This window comes from Balaenoptera acutorostrata, chromosome 14, assembly GCF_949987535.1.
Source record: "Balaenoptera acutorostrata chromosome 14, mBalAcu1.1, whole genome shotgun sequence".
Lineage (NCBI taxonomy): Eukaryota > Metazoa > Chordata > Mammalia > Artiodactyla > Balaenopteridae > Balaenoptera > Balaenoptera acutorostrata.
The window spans coordinates 14,717,547-14,741,046 of record NC_080077.1 but is presented as its reverse complement, the minus strand read 5'-3'; the positions used below and the strand labels follow the sequence as shown (position 1 = coordinate 14,741,046).

The 23,500-nt window shown below is 38.5% G+C and overlaps 1 protein-coding gene across 1 annotated transcript in view; it reads left to right on the top strand.

Moving 5' to 3' along the window:
• The window catches only part of ESR1 (estrogen receptor 1), a 258,433-nt gene that overhangs the window by 62,473 nt on the left and 172,460 nt on the right, over nucleotides 1-23,500 (top strand). Inside the window, exon 3 of the mRNA XM_057528224.1 lies at nucleotides 1,906-2,022. Within this exon, the coding sequence (XP_057384207.1) occupies nucleotides 1,906-2,022 (117 nt within the window). The remainder of the gene's footprint in view (nucleotides 1-1,905; nucleotides 2,023-23,500) is intronic.

The window sequence follows — 23,500 nt, the reverse complement described above, 5'->3', positions numbered from 1 at the left end:
CTGAATTAGAAGGTCGCATATACACTCACTGTTTTTTGTGAATGGAAAACATATTTTAAAACAGTGCGTATCATCTTTTTAGTCTAAATTCAGGATGTTTTCCCAAGAGGTGCAAGAATTTAGACTCATAAATGGGCTGCTTTATAAAAACATGCCAATAATACTTTTTAATTTGTGAAGTTTAATATTCTGTACATTATCAGCCAGACTTCTTTTGATGGATAAAGAAATGAGGTGACTTCTAAATCTTAGAGCAGAAACTTCATGTGGACAATTGGATGCCTGTCCCCAGAGCTCAGAGAAGAGGGTTGGGCTGGGAGTTTAAGTCTGTGCATTATCTGTATTTAGTGGTGATGAAAGCTGTAGGCGTGAGATAGCTTTTCTGGTGGGAGAATTCAGAGTCACAGAAGAGGAAAGGGCCTGGCATTGAGCCCTGTTCAGCTCTGGATTATTGTGGCATGGAGGGAGGCAAATCTGCAAACTCTGGGAAGCTCCAGCTTGAGAGGTAGAAGGAACGCTGGGAGCATTTTGTTACAGAAGCCGAGGGAAAAGCATGTGTCAAGAGGAAGGAAGGAACTGTCAGATGCTTCTGATGGGTCAAGTGTGATGTGGGCTGAAAGTGTCTATTGAATTCAGCAACAGAGGTCATTGGCGGTTTCCGGGAAGCTGTTTTTGTGGAGTAACGAAGGTGGAAAGCAGATTGACGTGGGTTGAGCCACGCAGGAGAAAAGGAGGAAAAAGACCTCCAGTGTAGACATCTGTTAGGTGTTGAGCTGAGAAAGAGGGACAGGATATAAGATAGAAGTTCGAGAGTGCTGTGGATCAAGGGGGACCCTTTTTGTGGGTCAGACTTGCATGACATGATAAAAGCCAATAAGGTGAAGTAAACCTATGTGAATTACAGGACACCATTAGAGAAACAACCTTCGGAATTATTGGAGAACCAGAAGGGAAAGAGAGGGAGAAAAGGATAGAAAGCTTATTTAAATAAATAATGGATGAGAACGTTCCCAAAGCAGGGGAGAGATTTTGACATCCAAGTTCATGAAGCTCATAGGTCCCCCCCAAATTTCACAATATTATATGCTAATTATATCTTAATAAACCTTGGGGAAAAAAAGCCAATTAGAAAGAAGCATTGGAGTGAGAGAGATTCAATAAACAAGAGAGAAAAGAAAGAGGATTTAGAATAAAATAACCACCACAACAACTAATATTCAGTGTTTGCCCTACCCAGGGCACTGTGCTAAGCCCGTGACGTGTAGCCTCACATTTAGTTCTCAGAATAATGTTATGCAGCGGTGCCGGGGGGAAAGTGTGGCCTAAGGACGTTAACCGACTTCCTGAGTGTCCTCCAGCTAGTGGGTGGTGAACTAACTTACTACCTTAAGGACCGACCTTGGTCACCACCACAGCCCACCACCTCCCAACTGGAATTTAGGTGTTCTGCGCTGCGTTTGAAGACCTACTTAAAGATTCTTTAAATTATATTTTAAGAAAGGCCACTTTGAAACCCTCTGTCTGAAAGATCTAACAGCTCTATTTGGAAAGCAATTTTGGTGGGTGGCCTGGGTCCAAAAAAAAAAGGCCTTATCTACTGAGAAAGCTTAACCTTGAGAATATATATATAAAACATCGTGCCCCCAAATATAGGCTGTGTGAACTGAAGGGGATTTGCCCAAAGAACTCGCAAAGCAACTTGGGGAGGCAGAAATTAATTGTAGGAGAGTTGTTGTTTTTTTTTTAACATTGCAAGAAGGACACAAAAAAGGATGATGGGTTGAGACAGCAACATAGAAAGACCAAGGAAGAGATATGAAAACATCCCACAGACAGCTTCCCTGTAGATTCCGACCGGCTAAATTTCCTGAAATAATACTAATTCTGTCCTCTTGCTTTCGATAGGACATAATGACTACATGTGTCCGGCTACCAACCAGTGCACGATTGATAAAAACAGGAGGAAGAGCTGTCAGGCCTGCCGGCTACGCAAGTGCTACGAAGTGGGCATGATGAAAGGGGGTAGGTACCTTGGACCCAGGGCACCCACCATGAGGTCCTTGTCCCACCACCCACTGCTGGCCATTTCCATTCTAGTCACCACGGGAGTGGAGTGATTTCTCTTCTATTCTCACTTTTCTTCACAACAACACTATTTTTATAACACATTTTATTAAAAAATAAGAAATTTGAACACACCATTTTGTGTTTCATATTTTCAATGTAAATAATTATATCTAAAATCAAAAGTGTGTGGGAGGTGGTGGCGGAAGGAAAAGAAGACTGCTCAGCGAATTATTCTAGAAATATTTTTCAGTTACTGTTTATATTCCTAATGCTAGAAAACGGTATCTGGGAAGAAACTTTCCTTACATTGAGACTTGTACATGTGAAAGCTAAAGAGCCAGTTTGTCATCTTTCAATTCCTTCACATCCCTTAGGGAATTTGAATTTCAATCAGAAGGCAGCTTTCTCCTTTAGAAGTTGAGTTAACTAGCAGCTCCCATAATCTCAGCGTCCAGTATGGAGCTGGGAACAATGCAGTGATTTCTGAGGACTAGCATTGCGAGGTGGTCGGGATCTGTGCCCGTGTATTTGTGCTGTGGGTGTGTGTATGTGTGGTTTTCTGTCTCCTCATGTATCCAGTCTTCCAGTTTTCTTATACAGGAATCCAGTGTCTGGTTCTGGGAATATTAGGCGCCCCATAAATGTGGTTGCCTGATTGATCTCCTTGTATTCTTTGGAATCTAGTCTTGAAGAACACTTCTAGTCTTGAATAGCCTTCAAAATACTGGGAGAGAACAAGAGGAAATGTGTAACTGAAATAAAGGAATGGGTGCATCCAGTGTTTTAGGATGATATAAAGGAGAGAGACAGACCTATGATGGTGCTGCCTGCAATGGAGAGGAGGCTTGAGATTAGTTAAGGAGAACAAAGTGGCCATGAAAAAGGTAGCGATTGTGCAAATAGAGGGAAGCTAACCTTAAACTCATTAACACTTTGACGAAGGGGGAGGCAGAGGAAAAACCAACAATCATGCCTGATTATTACGGCGCTTATAGGCAAAGATTCCTTTGTTAATGGCCATAAATAAACCTACCGGGTTGAGATTTTGAATACAGCATTTGGAATAAATTCTCTTGATGAACAGATGAAATGTTGAATTTACGCATTGTGTGAGCTGTGACTATATGTCTTGAGTGTCTGTAAAAGCAGCTTTGATTCAAAGAGTAATTAATTCCAAAAATTTAACAGCCACATTCAGAAAATGACACTTTGAGTCATAAATGGATTAAATATTTAAGGAATTCATTTTTCTTTGTACTGTTGGAGAATTAGTCAGGCTTAATTAAACTCACAAAAAGCTTCTTAAGGTAACTTGATAAGTGACAGGAATAAAACAGCTACATGCAAAAAGTTTACTTTGAAAGAGTAGAGTCCAAGTTTAATATTCTTCTTTGGCAATTGTAGGTAGATTAAGCCCAGACTCTTAAATTCTCTCTAAAAGCTGAAATGATCAACTTGTAAATTGGTCCAAAACATTTTTTTTCTTTGAGGGTACCCATACATTGACCCCACTTCATAAAAACAATTCTGTTTTTCTTAATTAATATCCAGATACAATCTGGATGCATAAATATAAATTATGCATACACATTTTTATCTAACAAAAAATTTAACATGCAAAGACATAATAAAAATCTTCCCACTGCTTTCAAATAGGACTTTAGATAATTACTGCACATAGTCAATCTATGTGTGCATGCATGTACTTGTACATGTATATTTATGACTGCAAAATATATATCTATACTAGTTTGCTGCTGTGTTAGTCTGCTCAGCCTGCCATAACAAAGTCTACAGACTGGGTGACTTAAACAGCAGAAATTGATTTCTCACAGCTCTGGAGGCTGGAAGTCCAAGATCAAGGTGTCAGCAGGTTTGGTTTCACCCTAGTCCTTTCTCCTTGGCTAGAAGGTGGTCCTCTTCTCGCTGTGCCCTCACATGGCCTTTTCTCTGTGTGTGTGCATCTGTCGTGTTTTTTTCTCTTCTTTTAAGGATCCCAGTCATATTGGATTAGGACCCCACCCTTAGGACCTCATTTAATCTTTTCTTTTTTTTTAACATCTTTATTGGAGTATAATTGTTTTACAATGGTGTGTTAGTTTCTGCTTTATAACAAAGTGAATCAGTTATACATATACATATGTTCCCATATCTCTTCCCTCTTGAATCTCCCTCCCTCCCACCCTCCCTATCCCACCCCTCTAGGTGGTCACAAAGCACCGAGCTGATCTCCCTGTGCTATGCGGCTGCTTCCCACTAGCTATCTATTTTACATTTGGTAGTGTACATATGTCTATGCCACTCTCTCACCCTGTCACATCTTACCCCTCCCCCTCCCCATATCCTCAAGTCCATTCTCTAGTAGGTCTGTGTCTTTATTCCTGTCTTGCCACTAGGTTCTTCATGACCTTTATTTTCCCTTAGATTCCATATATATGTGTTAGCATACTGTATTTGTTTTTCTCTTTCTGACTTACTTCACTCTGTATGACAGACTCTAACTCCATCCACCTCACTACAAATACCTCCATTTCATTTCTTTTTATGGCTGAGTAATATTCCATTGTATATATGTGCCACATCTTCTTTATCCATTCATCCGATGATGGACACTTAGGTTGCTTCCATGTCCTGGCTATTGTAAATAGAGCTGCAATGAACATTTTGGTACATGACTCTTTTTGACCTATGGTTTTCTCAGGGTATATGCCCAGTAGTGGGATTGCTGGGTCGTATGGTAGTTCTATTTGTAGTTTTTTAAGGAACCTCCATACTGTTCTCCATAGTGGCTGTATCAATTTACATTCCCACCAACAGTGCAAGATTGTTCCCTTTTCCCCACACCCTCTCCAGCATTTATTGTTTCTAGATTTTTTGATGATGGCCATTCTGACCGGTGTGAGATGATATCTCATTGTAGTTTTGATTTGCATTTCTCTAATGATTAATGATGTTGAGCATTCTTTCATGTGTCTGTTGGCAATCTGTATATCTTCTTTAGAGAAATGTCTATTTAGGTCTTCTGCCCATTTTTTGATTGGGTTGTTTGTTTTTTTGTTATTGAGCTGCATGAGCTGCTTGTAAATCTTGGAGATCTCATTTAATCTTTATTACATCTTTAAAGACCCTATATCCAAATTTAGTACTATTCTGGGGTACTGGGGTTAGGGCTTCAATGTGATTTTTCGAGGAGACACAATTCAGTCCATAACAATTTCCCATAGAGATTCCTTAGCAGTTGTTAGTATCCGTCTACATAAAATGAAAACATGTGTCTTTCTGGCAGTTTATACATGTGTATAAGTTTTACGACAAGCTTTAAAATTGTAAAACTATAGGCTGTGAGAACATCTCATTTGAATTATATGTATAGTGTTTGCCATAACGCAATATAATTTACTTTTTTTCCACAGTATGGGATACCACACATAACCTCATGACACCTTGTATAACAACTCCCCAGATCCCACCCAATAAAGACCTAATTTACAGCTGGAAGTACAGTTATAGCCAACTATAAAATTTGAAATTACTTGTAAAGAACAGCTGTGACTAGATAAATCTTTACAACATTTTCCTACTGGTTTCACAAGAATCCAGTGTCTGAACCAGGCTAGAGACCAATTAGAATACTGAATCTCTCCATATGAAATAAAATGTTTCATTTCAGATAAAAGAGAGAGAACCACAAACTTACCCCCTACTTTTATAGCAAGGCTGAATACATTTATTAAAATATCCTAAAGATCCAAAACAGTGCATGATTTATCTACATGAAGAAATTTATTTTAATCTCTTGTGATGCCTGCTGTACCCTGAAAATCCCAACATCATTATTAGATTTGGTCCTGAGCCAAGATGGTTCAGTAAGATGCAGGATTTAAGACATGCTTTAGGGGATGCACTTTCCCATCTTAGTGCTGCTGGTCTCTGCCTAGCTTGCATTTTCCTTTTCATCTGTCTCCCTCCCCTTCAACCTTAAGTGGCAGATTAAATGTCTCTTCTTCAGGGAGGTTTTCCTTTTGCCCCACACTAGGTTAGCTTCCTGTGTTCTCCCTTTCCTAGGAAACAACTCTTCCCTGAGCTCTCCTCACTATTAGTGTTAGTTGTTCAACATCCGTCCATGAACTCCACGATGGTGGGGACTCTCTCCGTCCTGCCTACTGATCTAGCACTAAGCAAGTCACCAAGTGAGTGTTCAAGAAATTTTTTTCCCATGAAATAATGACTTAATTCATTTAAATAGTTATTTGTTCAGGGCTGCTTAAGGGTGAGCTATTATGAAGAGTGCAAACATGGATAATCACCTAGCCCCTTCCATCAGAATCCTCCTTGTACAAAGAGGACATTTGCACCTGAAGTGGCAAATTAACAATCTGGAAGACAAGTTAAGACCAGGATGGAAGATGAAGTTGAGAATGGAAGACCAGCGGCCAGTGGAAGTTCAGAGCTTTGGCCAGCCACTGCTGGCTTTAGTCCAACCCGGGGTGTTATTCAGACCATCTGACTTCCAAGGTGTATATTATTATCCAAGAACTTGGCATTCTAGCTTGGTTTGGTGGAAAGGGGAAAACCTCAGAGATGGAATTCTTGGACCAAATACTGGCTTCCCGTCAGACTTGCTGAGCAATCCTGTTACAGTCATTTTTATGAGTTTCATTATCCTCAGATGTAAAATAAAAATAAATAATTTACACTTAACAAGTTTCTTGTAAAGGTCACAGTTCATAACATGTGAAGTACTTTATAAAGTACAACACAAGTGTTAGTGATTACAGGCAGACCTCAGAGATATCGCAGGTTTGGTTCCAGACCATTGCAATGAAGCAAATATAAAGTGAGTCACACAAATTTTTTTGGCTTCCCAGTGCATATGAGAGTTAATGTTTACGCTATACTGTAGTCTACTAAGTGTGTGATAGCATTATGTCTAAAAAAATGTACATACCTAGTTAAGAAATACCTCATTGCTAAAAAATGCTAACCATCATCCGAGCCTTCAGCAAGTCGTAAAAGATCACAGATCACAGATCAGATCACTGATCACAGATCACTATAACAAATACAATATTAAGGAAAAAGTTTGAAATATTGTGAGAATTACCAAAAAGGAGCACAAAGACAGAAAATGAGCAAATGCTGTTGGAAAAATGGCACCAATAGACTTGCTTTATGCAGTGTTGCCACAAATTTTCAGTTTGTGAAGAATGCAATATCTTCAAAGTACAATAAGATGTGGTATGCCTGTAGATCTTCTATCCTAAAAATAATTCCTATCTTACCTAAATACTCAGCACAGATTTTTTTTGGAAGGAAAAGAATGGCAATTTTATCACTAGTACTAAGTATAAATATCTAATTCCTTCGTGGGGAGTAAAACCCTGGCTCAGACACATCTGCTTTTTCTTTTTTTCTTTTTGGTGTCATATGCTGGATATAGCTTCATGATGAATGAGATTTGTTGTTTATCATTTTATGATGCCAGAGATTTATACAAACTTGTTAAAATTCCTCCCGATAAACTCGGAAGTGTGTTGGTGGCAAGGTTTTCATTTTTCAGACAAGGAAATTGTCACCATAAATTAATTGATGTGCAGGACTCATGCACTGCCCATCCTGGTTGTGCTTGCTTGTAACACAGTAAGAAGAAATTTGAGATAAAGTAATAATTGTCACTAGTCTTTATTTTGGTGACAACATTGCAATTTAATTTTGAGAAATATTCCAAAACAATAAATAAATTTAACAAATTAATGTTACAATTTTAAAGTGAGAAAATAATAATTAAAAAAAATAAAAATAATAGTATAGATGGGGAAATGTATGCTGTGGGTTCAGAATAACTGAGATGCCCAATGAAGAGCTGGAAAATAAAATATTTCCTTTTGCCTAAGTTTAATATTTATAGTCATGTGTTAGTATAATTTGTTTCATTGATGGGATGAATTTCCAGTCCAGAAAACTAGGTTTCCTTTGATCCTACATTGGCTCTTTTTTTTTGCCAGAAGTAACTGTTTATTAAGGTTAATGACAGGAGAACCAAATCAATGAATTAAGAATGTAAATGTGAATTTCTTTCTTGGGATAGTCCAACAATTCTTGTGATACTTGTCGCTTCATGTGAATCCAAGCTTTTTCAGAAGGCAGGGTTGGGAATTCATGTTATTTTCTCTGTCTCTTCTGTTTTCTGTCTGTTCTCACTCCTTTTTGGTATCATCTAGTCCCATGACTTTAAATACCATTTATATGCTGATGACTGCCCTGTTTATACCTTTAGCCCAAAGTTTCTCCCAAGTCCATGACTTCTGTATACAGCTTCTCAGGTATCTTCCTCACTTGAGTGTCTAAGAAACCTCTCAAACTCAATTTGTTCAAACCTGAACTTCTGGTCTTTACCCTCAAACATGCTTTATCTGCAATCCTTCGCATCCTAGCTAATAACTTCATCTTCTGAATTGCTCAGGCCAAAACAAATGGAGTTAACCTTGACACTTCTCTTTCTCCCATACCTCACGTTCAGGAAATTCTGGTGGCTCTATCTTCAAATATTTTTGGAATCTGACCACTTCTCACCACCTGTATTGTTGACACTCTGGTGTGAAACACCATCATCTTTCTCCCAGCTTATTGCTAAAGCCCTACCTGCCTTTTTTCCTTGCTTCCCTACCATCTATTCTCCCTAAAGATACATTAAAAATGGAAATCAAATCATATCACTTCTCAAAACATTGCACGGCTTCCCCGTTCACCCAGCTGACGTCATTACAGTGGCCAGAGGACCATGTCTCCTCCCCATTCTTACTTCTTTCACCTCTTTTCCTACTCCTCTCTCTCCTGCTTACCCTAAGCCACGTGGGCATTCTTACATGTCAGGCGCACTTATGTCTTGGACCAATTACTCTAGCTTTTCCCTCTCCCTGGAATGCCATTCCCCCAGATATTTGGGCACCTAACTCCGTCACCTCCCTCAGATTCTTTGCTCCATTATCAATTTATCAATGAGGCTTATCCTGATCGTTGCATTTAATAGTGCAGCCATCACATCCCGCAGTTTCACCTTCTAATACACCGTAGAATTAATTATTAGATGATTTATTGCTTGATGTCTGTCTCCCTTATTAGAGCATAAGCTCCAGATGGGTGCTTACAAACAAACAAAACATGCTTGTATGTTTTGTTCACTGATGTATTTCAAGCGCTTAGATCAGTGCCTGCAACTAATAGACAGTCGAGAAATAGTTGTAACATGCACGAGTTAATAGAATGAATGAGCACAACTGAAAGTACACTGTAAGTGTTGAGCTATGAATAGATTGAGCGTCAAGAGTCCTGTTTTTCTAATTAAGGGAGAATATCTGCTTGGAAATTAAAACCTGTATAGGAGTTAGCTTTCACCACAGAGCAGAACCTCACCTCAGCATCTCAATGGCAATACAAGAAGCATCTATTACATGTCAGGGAGAGACTAGGAGGCTGCTGATATTGGCAGGGCTCACTCATATGTCGGGAGGTCAGTTGGCTGTTTTGGCTGGAGCAACTAGGATGACTGAGTTTTGCTTCACAAGTCTCTCATCCTCCAGCAGGCTAGTCCAGGCGTGTTCTCCCAGTAATGGCAGAGGCACAAAAGAGAACAAGCCCCAAATCACAAGCCCATTTCAAGGTTTTTGCTTGCATTATCAGCTGATGTCCGAGGGCCAATGCCAGTCAAATGGCTGAGTCCTTAGGTTTCGTGAGAGGGGCCTTCAGAGTTATCTGGCAAAGGTTAAAAAACTGGAACCATTTTTGTAATCTATCACAACCAGAAATATGAACTTTTCAGATTTGAAACTGAAAAATAATTAGAGAGTCATGGACTCTTAACACTTGGAAAGGACCTATATAGGTTCATTTACCCTTCTTCCGTACTCAGTGCAGGAATCCCCCATCTAGCTTTCCTGACAGCTGTGTGAGGGATGCTGAATATGGATGTGAATTTTGTCTTCACGCCTCTCTTATATACATGATGAGTGGACACAATAGGGCAGGAAAAAACCCAGGAGTAGGCGCGAACCAGTACTTCTGGAAAAATATGGGCTTGTTTCAGATGTGCTGTATTTCACTAATTCATTTAGATGTAGGTTTCATGTATATTACAATTGGTTGTGAATGGATATTAGAAAACAATTAAATGTCAGGCTATTTTAATATTTCAGTAGAAGTTCACTGCATATATAAAATGAACCAAGAAACACTGACAATCATACTTTTGCTTTTATATAAGTTATAGTTAGAATACTGATTTCATTGTTTTATGCTGAAGTAATTTTGATTGCTTATTTAGAGGTCATTTTGGTATTTAAAGGACAGGAAGAGGGATCTTCATTTACCTTTTCACGAATGACCATGTCTCACCTTGAATGTTAAAAGAAATGCTGACGGGTTCTTACAAAAATTCCAGAAATGGGTCTTTCTTGTTCCTATAATTTGATTTGCAAAAGCAAATCATTTTTGAGATGAGGTAAGGACCCTTTCTGTCAATAGAATTTACAAAATGCAGAACTTTGGGGGCAGTAATTGTATGAATAAATTGCTGTTTTAAATTCTATAAGCCTAAGACCGCATAAATTTTCACGTGTTTACATTTTGTTTCAATGATTGTGATTAGGATAATAAATGGTGTCTAGAGCTGAATGAACTTAAAAGTCTCCTCTAGTCCACCTCGTTGTTTTTCAGCTCATTGTTCTTGTCCGAGTCACACAGCTAGTTAACCACTCAGACCAGAAGCCAAGACTCCTGACACCTGGTTCAGGGCTCTTTTCATTGTACTGCACTGCCTCACTGACCTGGAGTGATTTAGATCATCATGAAATGTAGACACACGTATAAGTAAGATACTAGTATCACACTGACCAAATTATGACTTAGGAACAATTACTGTGGGCACAAAATACTACTCTTCTTCAACAAAAACATTAATCAACGCATTTGGCTTAGTTGCACAGCAGAAGTACCAAATTACATTTATATGGAGTGTGTGATGGTTATTTTAAGAAGAATTACTTAATATTTAATTACTTCCTATTGCTTAATATCATTCAAAAAGGACATTTTCTCCTTCAGGCCAAGGGTTTTCACTATTTTCAGGTAACGGTTGCAATATTTGTTGAAAGCCCATCTGTTTTTATTTTTTAAATCTTTAGATTATTCTGGTATAAAAAAAGGTAACTTTGTCAAGTAAAAGGAGACCTGGCTAAGGGTCCAGTCTGAACCTGGCTCTTTCAAGACCCTTGGGCAGATCACTTAATTCTTCTGAACTCAGTTGTCACTTTTGAAAAATATGGGCTTAGGACTGAGTGGTCTCCAGAGCATCTTTCAAATCTTAAATTTTGTGTTTTATGATGGGAGGGTCAGAATTTAAAGCTAAAGGTATGTATACAAGTTTCCCAGTATGAGGAACAACCTCACTAGCTATCATATTTATATTTCAAGCTAAATTTGCAGAGCAACCAGCAACTGGAAAAACCTGTTGGAATGGACAAAGCTATTCTCTTCATTGATTAGCTTGGAAAGTCTATCTCTTTGGAGTGAAGAGTGTCACCAAAATGAGTTTGATGTTCATAGTGATATGAGCAGATGGTTATAATATCACTACACATTTTTTTAGCCACGTCAAAGAAAGAGTTCAGAAACAAAGTTTGTTGAGATAGGACTTTGAGAAGATCAGTAAGTCCTTGTCTGTTATTAAAGATGTAATAGTCATGCCTAAGACTTGAGTCCCAGGAACTGGTGAAACTTTCTAGTGTCTGCCTTGTGGAACAGAGAAAGGAAGAAGCTGAAAAGATAGTGAATTTTGAGAAGTTCCTGGTTAAATACCACACAAGGGAGTCTGGTGAGTTTTCCTTCAAAACTTATCCAGTAGGCGTAGACCAACACACTTGAGGTGAGACCTCTTGGAAATCACGGAAATATACGCCAGCCCTAAGAGAGACTGAAGGTAAAGTGAGGAGTCATTAAAAAGAAATGTTCTGGTTACATCTGGAGGCGACACATTGTTTAGTTTAAGCTTGACCGAGCAAATAAAAAGTAGTGAGAAACATACAAAATTATACTTAGGGGTTGATATCTTTAAAAGCTTGCTTAAGACTAGTTACTATTATATTTATTTTGTATTACATTTTTGGCATTGTTATTTAGAAAATTTTACCTAACAAATGCCAGGCCAAGTCCAAACTTCATAGCCTAAGTCATTTACAGATAACCTTTACTGAGCATTTACTATGTGAAGGTGTTTGGAGACACAAGGGTAAAACACGGTCACTGAGCATAACGTCTAGACAACCTAATGATGGAAAGAGATTTTTCACATAAAAGGTGACCAAGCCCCCTCATTCCCTCAAGAGACCTAGGATTGGAGTTGGCCTAAAACTTCCTGCTGCCTCAGTTTACCCACCGGTTGTGACCCGAGTGATATCTATCAGTGCTCCCAGGGATCAGGCAAGCTCAAGTTTGCTGGCTGGCCCTTTGTACTTTGGGGTTTCAACTTCCGGCTGATATTCGCGGGGATATGTCCTATTGCCAAGTTAAGTCCTGCCCATACTAGATTTATTTCTTTCTCTTTGTGGGTCCCAGTCTCATAGAAAACATACCTGTATGAAAACGTTAACTACTTCATCAGGCTCTTCTGAGAATTAAAGGCATGAATTATCTTTTTATATTTAAAAATTGGCACACAAATGTTAGGTTTCATATTTCATATATGGTGTAGCATGGTGGTTATGTCTTTAGCTTTGGTAATCAGACCCCATGGATTCAAAATTTAGCTCTGTCTAGACACGTATGACCATGAGCATGATACTTAACTTCTCTAACCCCAGTTTCTTTATTTGCCAAATGAGGACAATAATAACATCTACCTAACAATGTTGTGTAAGAATTAATCTATAGCTTTTAGTATTATATTTGGCCTGTAGTGAGCCCTCCATAAAAGTTGGTTACAGCAGTAATAAAGAGTACATTCAAATTTTGCCTTATGTACTTAATACTAGTCTCCATATAAAATTCAATTCTACACTGTTACAATTAATCAAGGATTATTTAGTAATTAATTATTATGTATTTAGCTCAGCTTGGATAATCAGTGATATATAAAAGGTAGTGCCTAGCCTTGAGGAACCTATAATTTAGCCTCCTGCCAAGCCTGACGTTCAGAGTTCTCTATCTTCTGAATCACACCTATTTTTTTCAGACTTTCTTTCCTAGTGTCCTAAGAAACCTTTGGCTACAACGAGCAGGTCTGCTCATTGACCACAGAATGTACCTTATCCCTTTCTGCCTCCCTTCAATCTGAAGTTAGTTATTAATACTTTATTTATTAGTAGTAAGTTTCCCTGATTACTAAAGCCCCTCTCTTTCACTCGTTTAGGACTCCCTGTAAGTCATCACCTTTTTCCTCTGAATAGCTCTTATATTCCTTCCCTGTGTTAATCAGGTCAGGTGAGCTGCTTGTCAGTATCCTGGTGCTAAGCCAGGTACTGAGCATCTTGAACCCTGCCAGACTGAGGACAAGCTGGACGCACTGGTGTACAGTCAATTCCAACCGCAAGAGAGCAGTTTCTGCCATCTTGACGCTTGACTCCTGCTTGACCTCACCACCCTTGATTTTAACATATACTTCATTGTCTGCCTTCTGCCTCCTCATTTTCATTTCTTTTTTTTTTTTTTTAACATCTTTATTGGAGTATAATTGCTTTACAATGGTGTGTTAGTTTCTGCTTTATAACAAAGTGAATCAGTTATACATATACATATGTTCCCATATCTCTTCCCTCTTGCATTTCCCTCCCTCCCACCCTCCCCATCCTACCCCTCCAGGTGGTCACAAAGCACCGAGCTGATCGCCCTGTGCTATGTGGCTGCTTCCCACTAGCTATTTTACATTTGGTAGTGTATATATGTCCATGACACTCTCACACCCTGTCACATCTCACCCCTCCCCCTCCCCATATCCTCAAGTCCATTCTCTAGTAGGTCTGTGTCTTTATTCCCGTCTTGCCACTAGGTTCTTCATGACCTTTTTTTTTTTTCCTCCTTAGATTCCATATATATGTGTTAGCATACTGTATTTGTTTTTCTCTTTCTGACTTACTTCACTCTGTATGACAGACTCTAACTCCATCCACCTCATTACAAATACCTCCATTTCATTTCTTTTTATGGCTGAGTAATATTCCATTGTATATATGTGCCACTTCTTTATCCATTCATCCGATGATGGACACTTAGGTTGCTTCCATGTCCTGGCTATTGTAAATAGAGCTGCAATGAACATTGTGGTACATGACTCTTTTTGAGTTATGGTTTTCTCAGGGTATATGCCCAGAAGTGGGATTGCTGGGTCATATGGTAGTTCTATTTGTAGTTTTTTAAGGAACCTCCATACTGTTCTCCATAGTGGCTGTATCAATTTACATTCCCACCAACAGTGCAAGAGGGTTCCCTTTTCTCCACACCCTCTCCAGCATTTATTGTTTCTAGATTTTTTGATGATGGCCATTCTGACCGGTGTGAGATGATATCTCATTGTAGTTTTGATTTGCATTTCTCTAATGATTAATGATGTTGAGCATTCTTTCATGTGTCTGTTGGCAATCTGTATATCTTCTTTGGAGAAATGTCTATTTAGGTCTTCTGCCCATTTTTGGATTGGGTTGTTTGTTTTTTTGTTATTGAGCTGCATGAGCTGCTTGTAAATCTTGGAGATTAATCCTTTGTTGCTTCATTTGCAAATAATTTCTCCCATTCTGAGGGTTGTCTTTTGGTCTTGTTTATGGTTTCCTTTGCTGTGCAAAAGCTTTTAAGTTTCATTAGGTCCCATTTGTTTATTTGTGTTTTTATTTCCATTTCTCTAGGAGCTGGGTCAAAAAGAATCTTGCTGTGATTTATGTCATAGAGTGTTCTGCCTATGTTTTCCTCTAAGAGTTTGATAGTGTCTGGCCTTACACTTAGGTCTTTAATCCATTTTGAGTTTATTTTTGTGTATGGTGTCAGGGAGTGTTCTAATTTCATACTTTTACATGTACCTGTCCAATTTTCCCAGCACCACTTATTGAAGAGGCTGTCTTTTCTCCACTGTATATGCTTGCCTCCTTTATCAAAGATAAGGTGACCATATGTGCGTGAGTTTATCTCTGGGCTTTCTATCCTGTTCCATTGATCTATATTTCTGTTTTTGTGCCAGTACCAAACTGTCTTGATTACTGTAGCTTTGTAATATAGTCTGAAGTCAGGGATCCTGATTCTTCCAGCTCCATTTTTCGTTCTCAAGATTGCTTTGGCTATTCGGGGTCTTTTGTGTTTCCATACAAATTGTGAAATTTTTTGTTCTAGTTCTGTGAAAAATGCCAGTGGTAGTTTGATAGGGATTGCATTGAATCTGTAGATTGCTTTGGGTAATAGAGTCATTTTCACAATGTTGATTCTTCCAATCCAAGAACATGGTATATCTCTCCATCTATTTGTATCATCTTTAATTTCTTTCATCAGTGTCCTATAATTTTCTGCATACAGGTCTTTTGTCTCCTTAGGTAGGTTTATTCCTAGATATTTTATTCTTTTTGTTGCAGTGGTAAATGGGAGTGTTTTCTTAATTTCACTTTCAGATTTTTCATCATTAATGTATAGAAATGCGAGAGATTTCTGTGCATTAATTTTGTATCCTGCTACTTTACCAAATTCATTGATTAGCTCTAGTAGTTTTCTGGTAGCATCTTTAGGATTCTCTATGTATAGTATCATGTCATCTGCAAACAGTGACAGCTTTACTTCTTCTTTTCCGATTTGGATTCCTTTTATTTCTTTTTCTTCTCTAATTGCTGTGGCTAACACTTCCAAAACTATGTTGAATAATAGTGGTGAGAGTGGGCAACCTTGTCTTGTTCCTGATCTTGGTAGAAATGGTTTCAGTTTTTCACCATTGAGGACAATGTTGGCTGTGGGTTTGTCATATATGGCCTTTATTATGTTGAGGAAAGTTCCCTCTATGCCTACTCTCTGCAGGGCTTTTATCATAAATGGGTGTTGAATTTTGTCGAAAGCTTTCTCTGCATCTATTGAGATGATCATATGGTTTTTCTCCTTCAATTTGTTAATATGATGTATCACGTTGATTGATTTGCATATATTGAAGAATTCTTGCATTCCTGGAATAAACCCCACTTGATCATGGTGTATGATCCTTTTAATGTGCTGTTGGATTCTGTTTGCTAGTATTTTGTTGAGGATTTTTGCATCTATGTTCATCAGTGATATTGGTCTGTAGTTTTCTTTTTTTGTGACATCTTTGTCTGGTTTTGGTATCAGGGTGATGGTGGCCTCGTAGAATGAGTTTGGGATTTCCTCCCTCTGCTATATTTGGGAAGAGTTTGAGAAAGATAGGTGTTAGCTCTTCTCCAAATGTTTGATAGAATTTGCCTGTGAAGCCATCTGGTCCTGGGCTTTTGTTTGTTGGAAGATTTTTAATCACAGTTTCAATTTCAGTGCTTGTGATTGGTCTGTTCATATTTTCTATTTCTTCCTGGTGCAGTCTCGGCAGGTTGTGCATTTCTAAGAATCTGTCCATTTCTTCCAGGTTGTCCATTTTATTGGCATAGAGTTGCTTGTAGTAATCTCTCATGATCGTTTGTATTTCTGCAGTGTCAGTGGTTACTTCTCCTTTTTCATTTCTAATTGTATTGATTTGAGTCTTCTCCCTTTTTCTCTTGATGAGTCTGGCTAATGGTTTATCAATTTTGTTTATCTTCTCGAAGAACCAGCTTTTAGTTTCATTGATCTTTGCTATTGTCTCCTTCATTTCTTTTTCATTTATTTCTGATCTGATATTTATGATTTCTTTCCTTCTGCTAGCTTTGGGGTTTTTTTGTTCTTCTTTCTCTAATTGCTTTAGGTGCAAGGTTAGGTTGTTTATTCGAGATGTTTCCTGTTTCTTGAGGTAGGCTTGTATTGCTATAAACTTCCCTCTTAGAACTGCTTTTGCTGCATCTCATAGGGTTTGGGTCGTCATGTCTCCATTGTCATTTGTTTCTAGGTATTTTTGGATTTCCCCTTTGATTTCTTCAGTAATCACTTCGTTATTAAGTAGTGTATTGTGTAGCCTCCATGTGTTTGTATTTTTTACAGATCTTTTCCTGTAATTGATATCTAGTCTCATAGCATTGTGGTCGGAAAAGATACTTGATACGATTTCAATTTTCTTAAATTTACCAAGGCTTGATTTGTGACCCAAGATATGATCTATCCTGGAGAATGTTCCATGAGCACTTGAGAAAAATGTGTATTCTGTTGTTTTTGGGTGGAATGTCCTATAAATATCAATTAAGTCCATCTTGTTTAATGTATCATTTAAAGCTTGTGTTTCCTTATTTATTTTCATTTTGGATGATCTGTCCATTGGTGAAAGTGGGGTGTTAAAGTCCCCTACTATGATTGTGTTACTGTCGATTTCCCCTTTTATGGCTGTTAGTATTTGCCTTATGTATTGAGGTGCTCCTATGTTGGGTGCATGAATATTTACAATTGTTATACCTTCCTCTTGGATCGATCCCTTGATCATTATATAGTGTCCTTCTTTGTCTCTTGTAATAGTCTTTATTTTAAAGTCTATTTTGTCTGATATGAGAATTGCTACTCCAGCTTTCTTTTGATTTCCATTTGCATGGAATATCTTTTTCCATCCCCTCAGTTTCAGTCTGTATGTGTCTCTAGGTCTGAAGTGGGTCTCTTGTAGACAGCATATGTATGGGTCTTGTTTTTGTATCTATTCAGCCAGTCTGTGTCTTTTGGTGGGAGCATTTAATCCATTTACATTTAAGGTAATTATCGATATGTATGTTCCTATTCCCATTTTCTTAAATGTTTTGGGTTTGTTATTGTAGGTGTTTCCTTCTCTTGTGTTTCCTGCCTAGAGAAGTTCCTTTAGCATTTGTTGTAAAGCTGGTTTGGTGGTGCTGAACTCTCTCAGCTTTTGCTTGTGTGTAAAGGTTTTAATTTCTCCATCGAATCTGAATGAGATCCTTGCTGGGTAGAGTAATCTTGGTTGTAGGTTTTTCTCTTTCATCACTTTAAGTATATCCTGCCACTCCCTTCTGGCTTGCAGAGTTTCTGCTGAAAGATCAGCTGTTAACCTTATGGGGATTCCCTTGTGTGTTATTTGTTCTTTTTCCCTTGCTGCTTTTAGTATGTTTTCTTTATATTTAATTTTTGATAGTTTGATTAATATGTGTCTTGGCGTGTTTCTCCTTGGATTTATCCTGTATGGGACTCTCTGTGCTTCCAGGACTTGATTAACTATTTCCTTTCCCATATTAGGGAAGTTTTCAACTATAATCTCTTCAAATATTTTCTCAGTCCCTTTCTTTTTCTCTTCTTCTTCTGGGACCCCTATAATTCGAATGTTGATGCATTTAATGTTGTCCCAGAGGTCTCTGAGACTGTCCTCAGTTCTTTTCATTCTTTTTTCTTTATTCTGCTCTGCAGTAGTTATTTCCACTATTTTATCTTCCAGGTCACTTATCCGTTCTTCTGCCTCAGTTATTCTGCTATTGATCCCATCTAGAGTATTTTTAATTTCATTTATTGTGTTTTTCATCATTGCTTGGTTCCTCTTTAGTTCTTCTACGTCCTTGTTAAATGTTTCTTGCATTTTGTCTATTCTATTTCCAAGATTTTGGATCATCTTTACTATAATTATTCTGAATTCTTTTTCAGGTAGACTGCCTATTTCCTCTTCATTTGTTAGGTCTGGTGTGTTTTGACCCTGCTCCTTCACCTGCTGTGTGTTTTTTTGTCTTCTCATTTTGCTTATCTTACTGTGTTTGGGGTCTCCTTTTCACAGGCTGCAGGTTCATAGTTCCCGTTGTTTTTGGTATCTGTCCCCAGTGGCTAAGGTTGGTTCAGTGGGTTGTGTAGGCTTCCTGGTGGAGGGGACTAGTGCCTGTGTTCTGGTGGGTGAGGTTGGATCTTGTCTTTCTGGTGGGCATGTCCACGTCTGATGGTGTGTTTTGGGGTGTCTGTGGCCTTATTATGATTTTAGGCAGCCTCTCTGCTAATGGATGGGGCTGTGTTCCTGTCTTGCTAGTTGTTTGGCATAGGGTGTCCAGCACTGTAGCTTGCTGGTCGTTGAATGAAGCTGGGTCTTGATGTTGAGATGGAGATCTCTGAGAGATTTTTGCCGTTTGGTAATACATGGAGCTGGAAGGTCTCTTGTGGACCAGTGTTTTGAAGTTGGCTCTCCCACCTCAGAGGCACAGCCCTGATGCCTGGCTGGAGCACCAAGAGCCTTTCATCCACACGGCTCAGAATAAAATGGAGAAAAAATAAAAAGAAAGAAAGAAAGAGGATAAAATAAAATAAAGCTATTATAATAAAAAATATGAAAAAAATTATTAAGAATAAATTTATTAAGAAAATTTTTTAATTTTTAAAAATAGGTTTATTAATTTTTTATAATAAAAAATAAGAAAAAAATTATTAGAAAAAAATTTATTAAGAAAAAAATTTTTTTTAATTTTTTAAAATAAAAAATATGAAAAAAATTATTAAAATTTTTTTTTTAGTTTTTAAAAATAGAAAATAAGGAAAAAATTATTAAGAAAACATTTATTAGGAAAACAAAAATTTTTAAGTTAAAAAAAAAAAAAAAGGACGGACCTAACCCTAGGACTAATGGTGAAAGCAAAGCTATACAGACAAAATCTCACCCAGAAGCATACACATATACACTCACAAAAAAAGGAAAAGGGGAAAAATTAATATATCCTGCTCCCAAAGTCCACCTCCTGAATTTGGGCTGATTCGTTGTCTATTCAGGTATTCAGCAGATGCAGGCACATCAAGTTGTTTGTGGAGCTTTAACCCGCTGCTTCTGAGGCTGCTGGGAGAGAGTTCCCTTTCTCTTCTTTGTTCGCACAGCCCCCGGGGTTCAGCTTTGGATTTGGACCCGCCTCTGCATGTAGGTCGCCTGAGGGCGTCTGTTCCCCACCCAGACAGAACGGGGTTAAAGGAGCAGCTGACTCGGGGGCTCTGGCTCACTCAGGCGGGGGGAGGGAGGGGTACGGAGGAGGCGGGGCGAGCCTGAGGCGGCAGAGGCGTCATGACGTTGCAGCAGCCTGAGGCGCGCCGTGCGCTCTCCTGGGGAAGTTGTCCCCGGATCTCGGGAGCCTGGCCGTGGCGGGCTGCACAGGCTCCCGGGAGGGGCGGTGTGGAGAGTGACCTGTGCTCGCACACAGGCTTCTTGGTGGTGGCAGCAGCAGCCTTAGCGTCTCACGTCCGTCTCTGGGGTCCGCGCTGATAGCCACGGCTCGCGCGTCTCTGGAGTTCGTTTAGGCGGCGCTCTGAATCCCCTCTCCTTGCGTGGCAGGAAACAAAGAGGCAAGAAAAAGTCTCTTGCCTCTTCGGCAGCTGCAGACCTTTTCCCGGACTCCCTCCCGGCTAGCTGTGGTGCGCTAACCCCTTCAGGCTGTGTTCACGCCGCCAACCCCAATCCTCTCCCTGCGATTCGACAGAAGCTGAGCCTCAGCTCCCAGCCCCGCCCGCCCCAGCGGGTGAGCAGACAAGCCTCTCGGGCTGGTGAGTGCTGCTCGGCGCCGAGCCTCCGTGCGGGAATCTCTCCGCTTTGCCCTCCGCACCCCTGTGGCTGCGCTCTCCTCCGTGGCTCCGAAGCTTCCCCCCTGTGCCACCCGCAGTCTCTGCCCGCGAAGGGGCTTCCTAGTGCCTGGAAACCTTTCCTCCTTCACGGCTCCCTCCCACTGGTGCAGGTCCCGTCCCTATTCTTTTGTCTCTGTTATTTCTTTTTTCTTTTGCCCTACCCAAGTACGGGGGGAGTTTCTTGCCTTTTGGGAGGTCGGACGTTTTCTGCCAGCGTTCAGTGGGTGTTCTGTAGGAGCAGTTCCACGTGTAGCTGTATTTCTACTGTATCTGTGGGAAGGAAGGTGATCTCCGCATCTTACTCTTCCGCCATCTTGCCCAGACCCCCCTCATTTTCATTTCTAATCTTTGGCATGATCCCATCTGCATAAAGCTTTGATTTTTGACTACTAGGTTATTTATCTGACTGCTCATTTCTCATTGCTAGAATTGTGTCTAGACTTTACTGTCACCCATAGATACCTGGACCACTCAGCTCTGGCCTCAGTACTGTCACTGAGTCTCATCCCTAGCCTGGCCTCTCGAGTGGTAGAGTGCCCACGCCCCTTAGCTTCTGGTCCTTTGATTGTGCGGTTCCACCAGTACCCAGCCAGCTGCCTGACACTACACTTAATATATCTTTGTTTATTTGAACACTTAATTGAATGGGATATAGGATTCACCTTCTAGGTGCCAGATTGAGTTCAGCCAAGCTAACGACTTAGTATTGTATTTTAAAAATATATTCGTCTCATATCTATGCAGTTAGCTTTTTAATTTCTGGAAGCAGAGAGTGTCATATTCTTGTTTTATTCATAGCACAGTGATATCTTGTAAATATTAGTTATTGATAGTGAGTTCAATGCTAATAGGAAAAGGAGAAGAGGTGGTTTATCTTAATGTTTAGATAAACCATTCTCTTGGCATTAGTCTGTTGTTCAGATCACTAAGCATGACTGAAGTAACACCACTAACTGTAATGATCTCTCCCTCCCCCATCTTTCTCCCTCTCTCTTTTTGCCTAGTGCATAGAACTGTGGGAAATGTGTTATGCAATTTTAGGCATAAAAAGTAATGACACCAAATACTACAACTATCATAACAAATAAATAAAACTGTACATTAAGTCAAAGAAAAGCAAGTTTTAGGAAGTTAAAAAAAAGCCGTTTCCAAATTTATTAAGTTAAAATAAGATTTCCTCATTATTGAATTAGTTTGGTAATATTTAGTATCACAGGTAAGATGAACTATTTTGTTGGTTGTTGAAACTTTTTATAGATATTTGTTTTGAGAAGTTCTAGGTATAGCATCTTTATTGTGGATAATTCCTGTTTTATTTTTCCTTTAGCCTATACTTTTATGTTCATTATTTTGTTTCTTGAGGATTCAAAATATGCATTTTGCTATACATGGGAATTTCCTATAAGCTATTAGTTGTAGCACGGTGGTTTCATAATGAATTTTCCAGGTATTCTTTCTTGCAGGCAGATATTGTTAGCTCTATTTTTTTAAAAAACATATTTTCACACATTTTTATTCCCCCCCCCTCTCTCAATGTGGTTTCAATTCACTAAATGAAAGATTAAAAAAAAATAAGTTTTAAGGATTTTCTTTAATAATAATTGATTTTGGAATAACTTACCTACGTTTGCTCCAGGGCTGCAGTTCACCATCTATTCACTTGAGAACTTCCCAAAATTAAATGTTGTACATGTGGAATTGATTCACTTCACATGGATGTGTTGTTTACTCCCAAAGTGATGTAGGTTTCTGGCTTTTAATAGTGGTAATGGGTCAGAAAATTGCCCATCCACATCTGTCAGATATTCAAGGAATGTATTTTGAAATTTAACCACTGGAAGGATAAGGAAATCAGTACTAGGTGACTCTTTGATTTAAATCCAATAAAAAAAATTAGAGAATCATCTGATACAAGGACAAATAACAAAACAAACAAACAGCAGAACAAACCCTAGCAAGATAAATTTCAAAAATACTGAGAATATTAAAAGAATAAAATACAGTCAGCCCTTTGTATCGTGGGTTCTACATCCACGGATTCAGGCAACTGTGGATCAAAAATATTTGGAAAAAAATTCCAGAAAGTTCCAAAAAGCAAAAAGTAGGAATACAATTTTATTTTTTTCCCATTTGGATAACCAAATTGTCCCAGAGCTATTAATTAAACAATACGTTATTTCTTCATTGATCTGTAAAGCTACTTCCTTTTTATATGAAGTTCCTCTCTAAGAGAGAATCTGATTCTGAGCTCTCTTTGGTATTTCTTTCCTCTATTTGTCAATAAAACCACAGTTTTAATTTCCATAACTTTGTAATTACTTTGACTTTTTAATCCTTCTTGAAAAAAAATGTGTTCTTTTTCAAAATTGTTTTGGCTATTTATGGCTACTTTTGCTTCCAAAAGAATTTTTAAAATCAACTTTTAATGAAATTATTTTGAATTTATAAATTAGTTTAGGGAGGTTTGACACTTAGTCTTATGATACTTAGTCTTCTCACACATTAACATTATATAATTCTCCATTTATTTTAGGTCTTTTTAAATGACTTTTAATAAAAATTTAAAATTCTCTCCAAAAGGTCTTACATATTAAAAAAATTACTCCTAGCTATTTCGTGTTACTGACATTTTAAAGACATATCTTTTAAAAAAATTACATTATCTTACTGTTTCTGACATGTCATATATTTTTTAAAAATTTACAAATTCAGGATTGCATTGCTTATTCATTTAAAATTTTCCCATGTTGCTGAG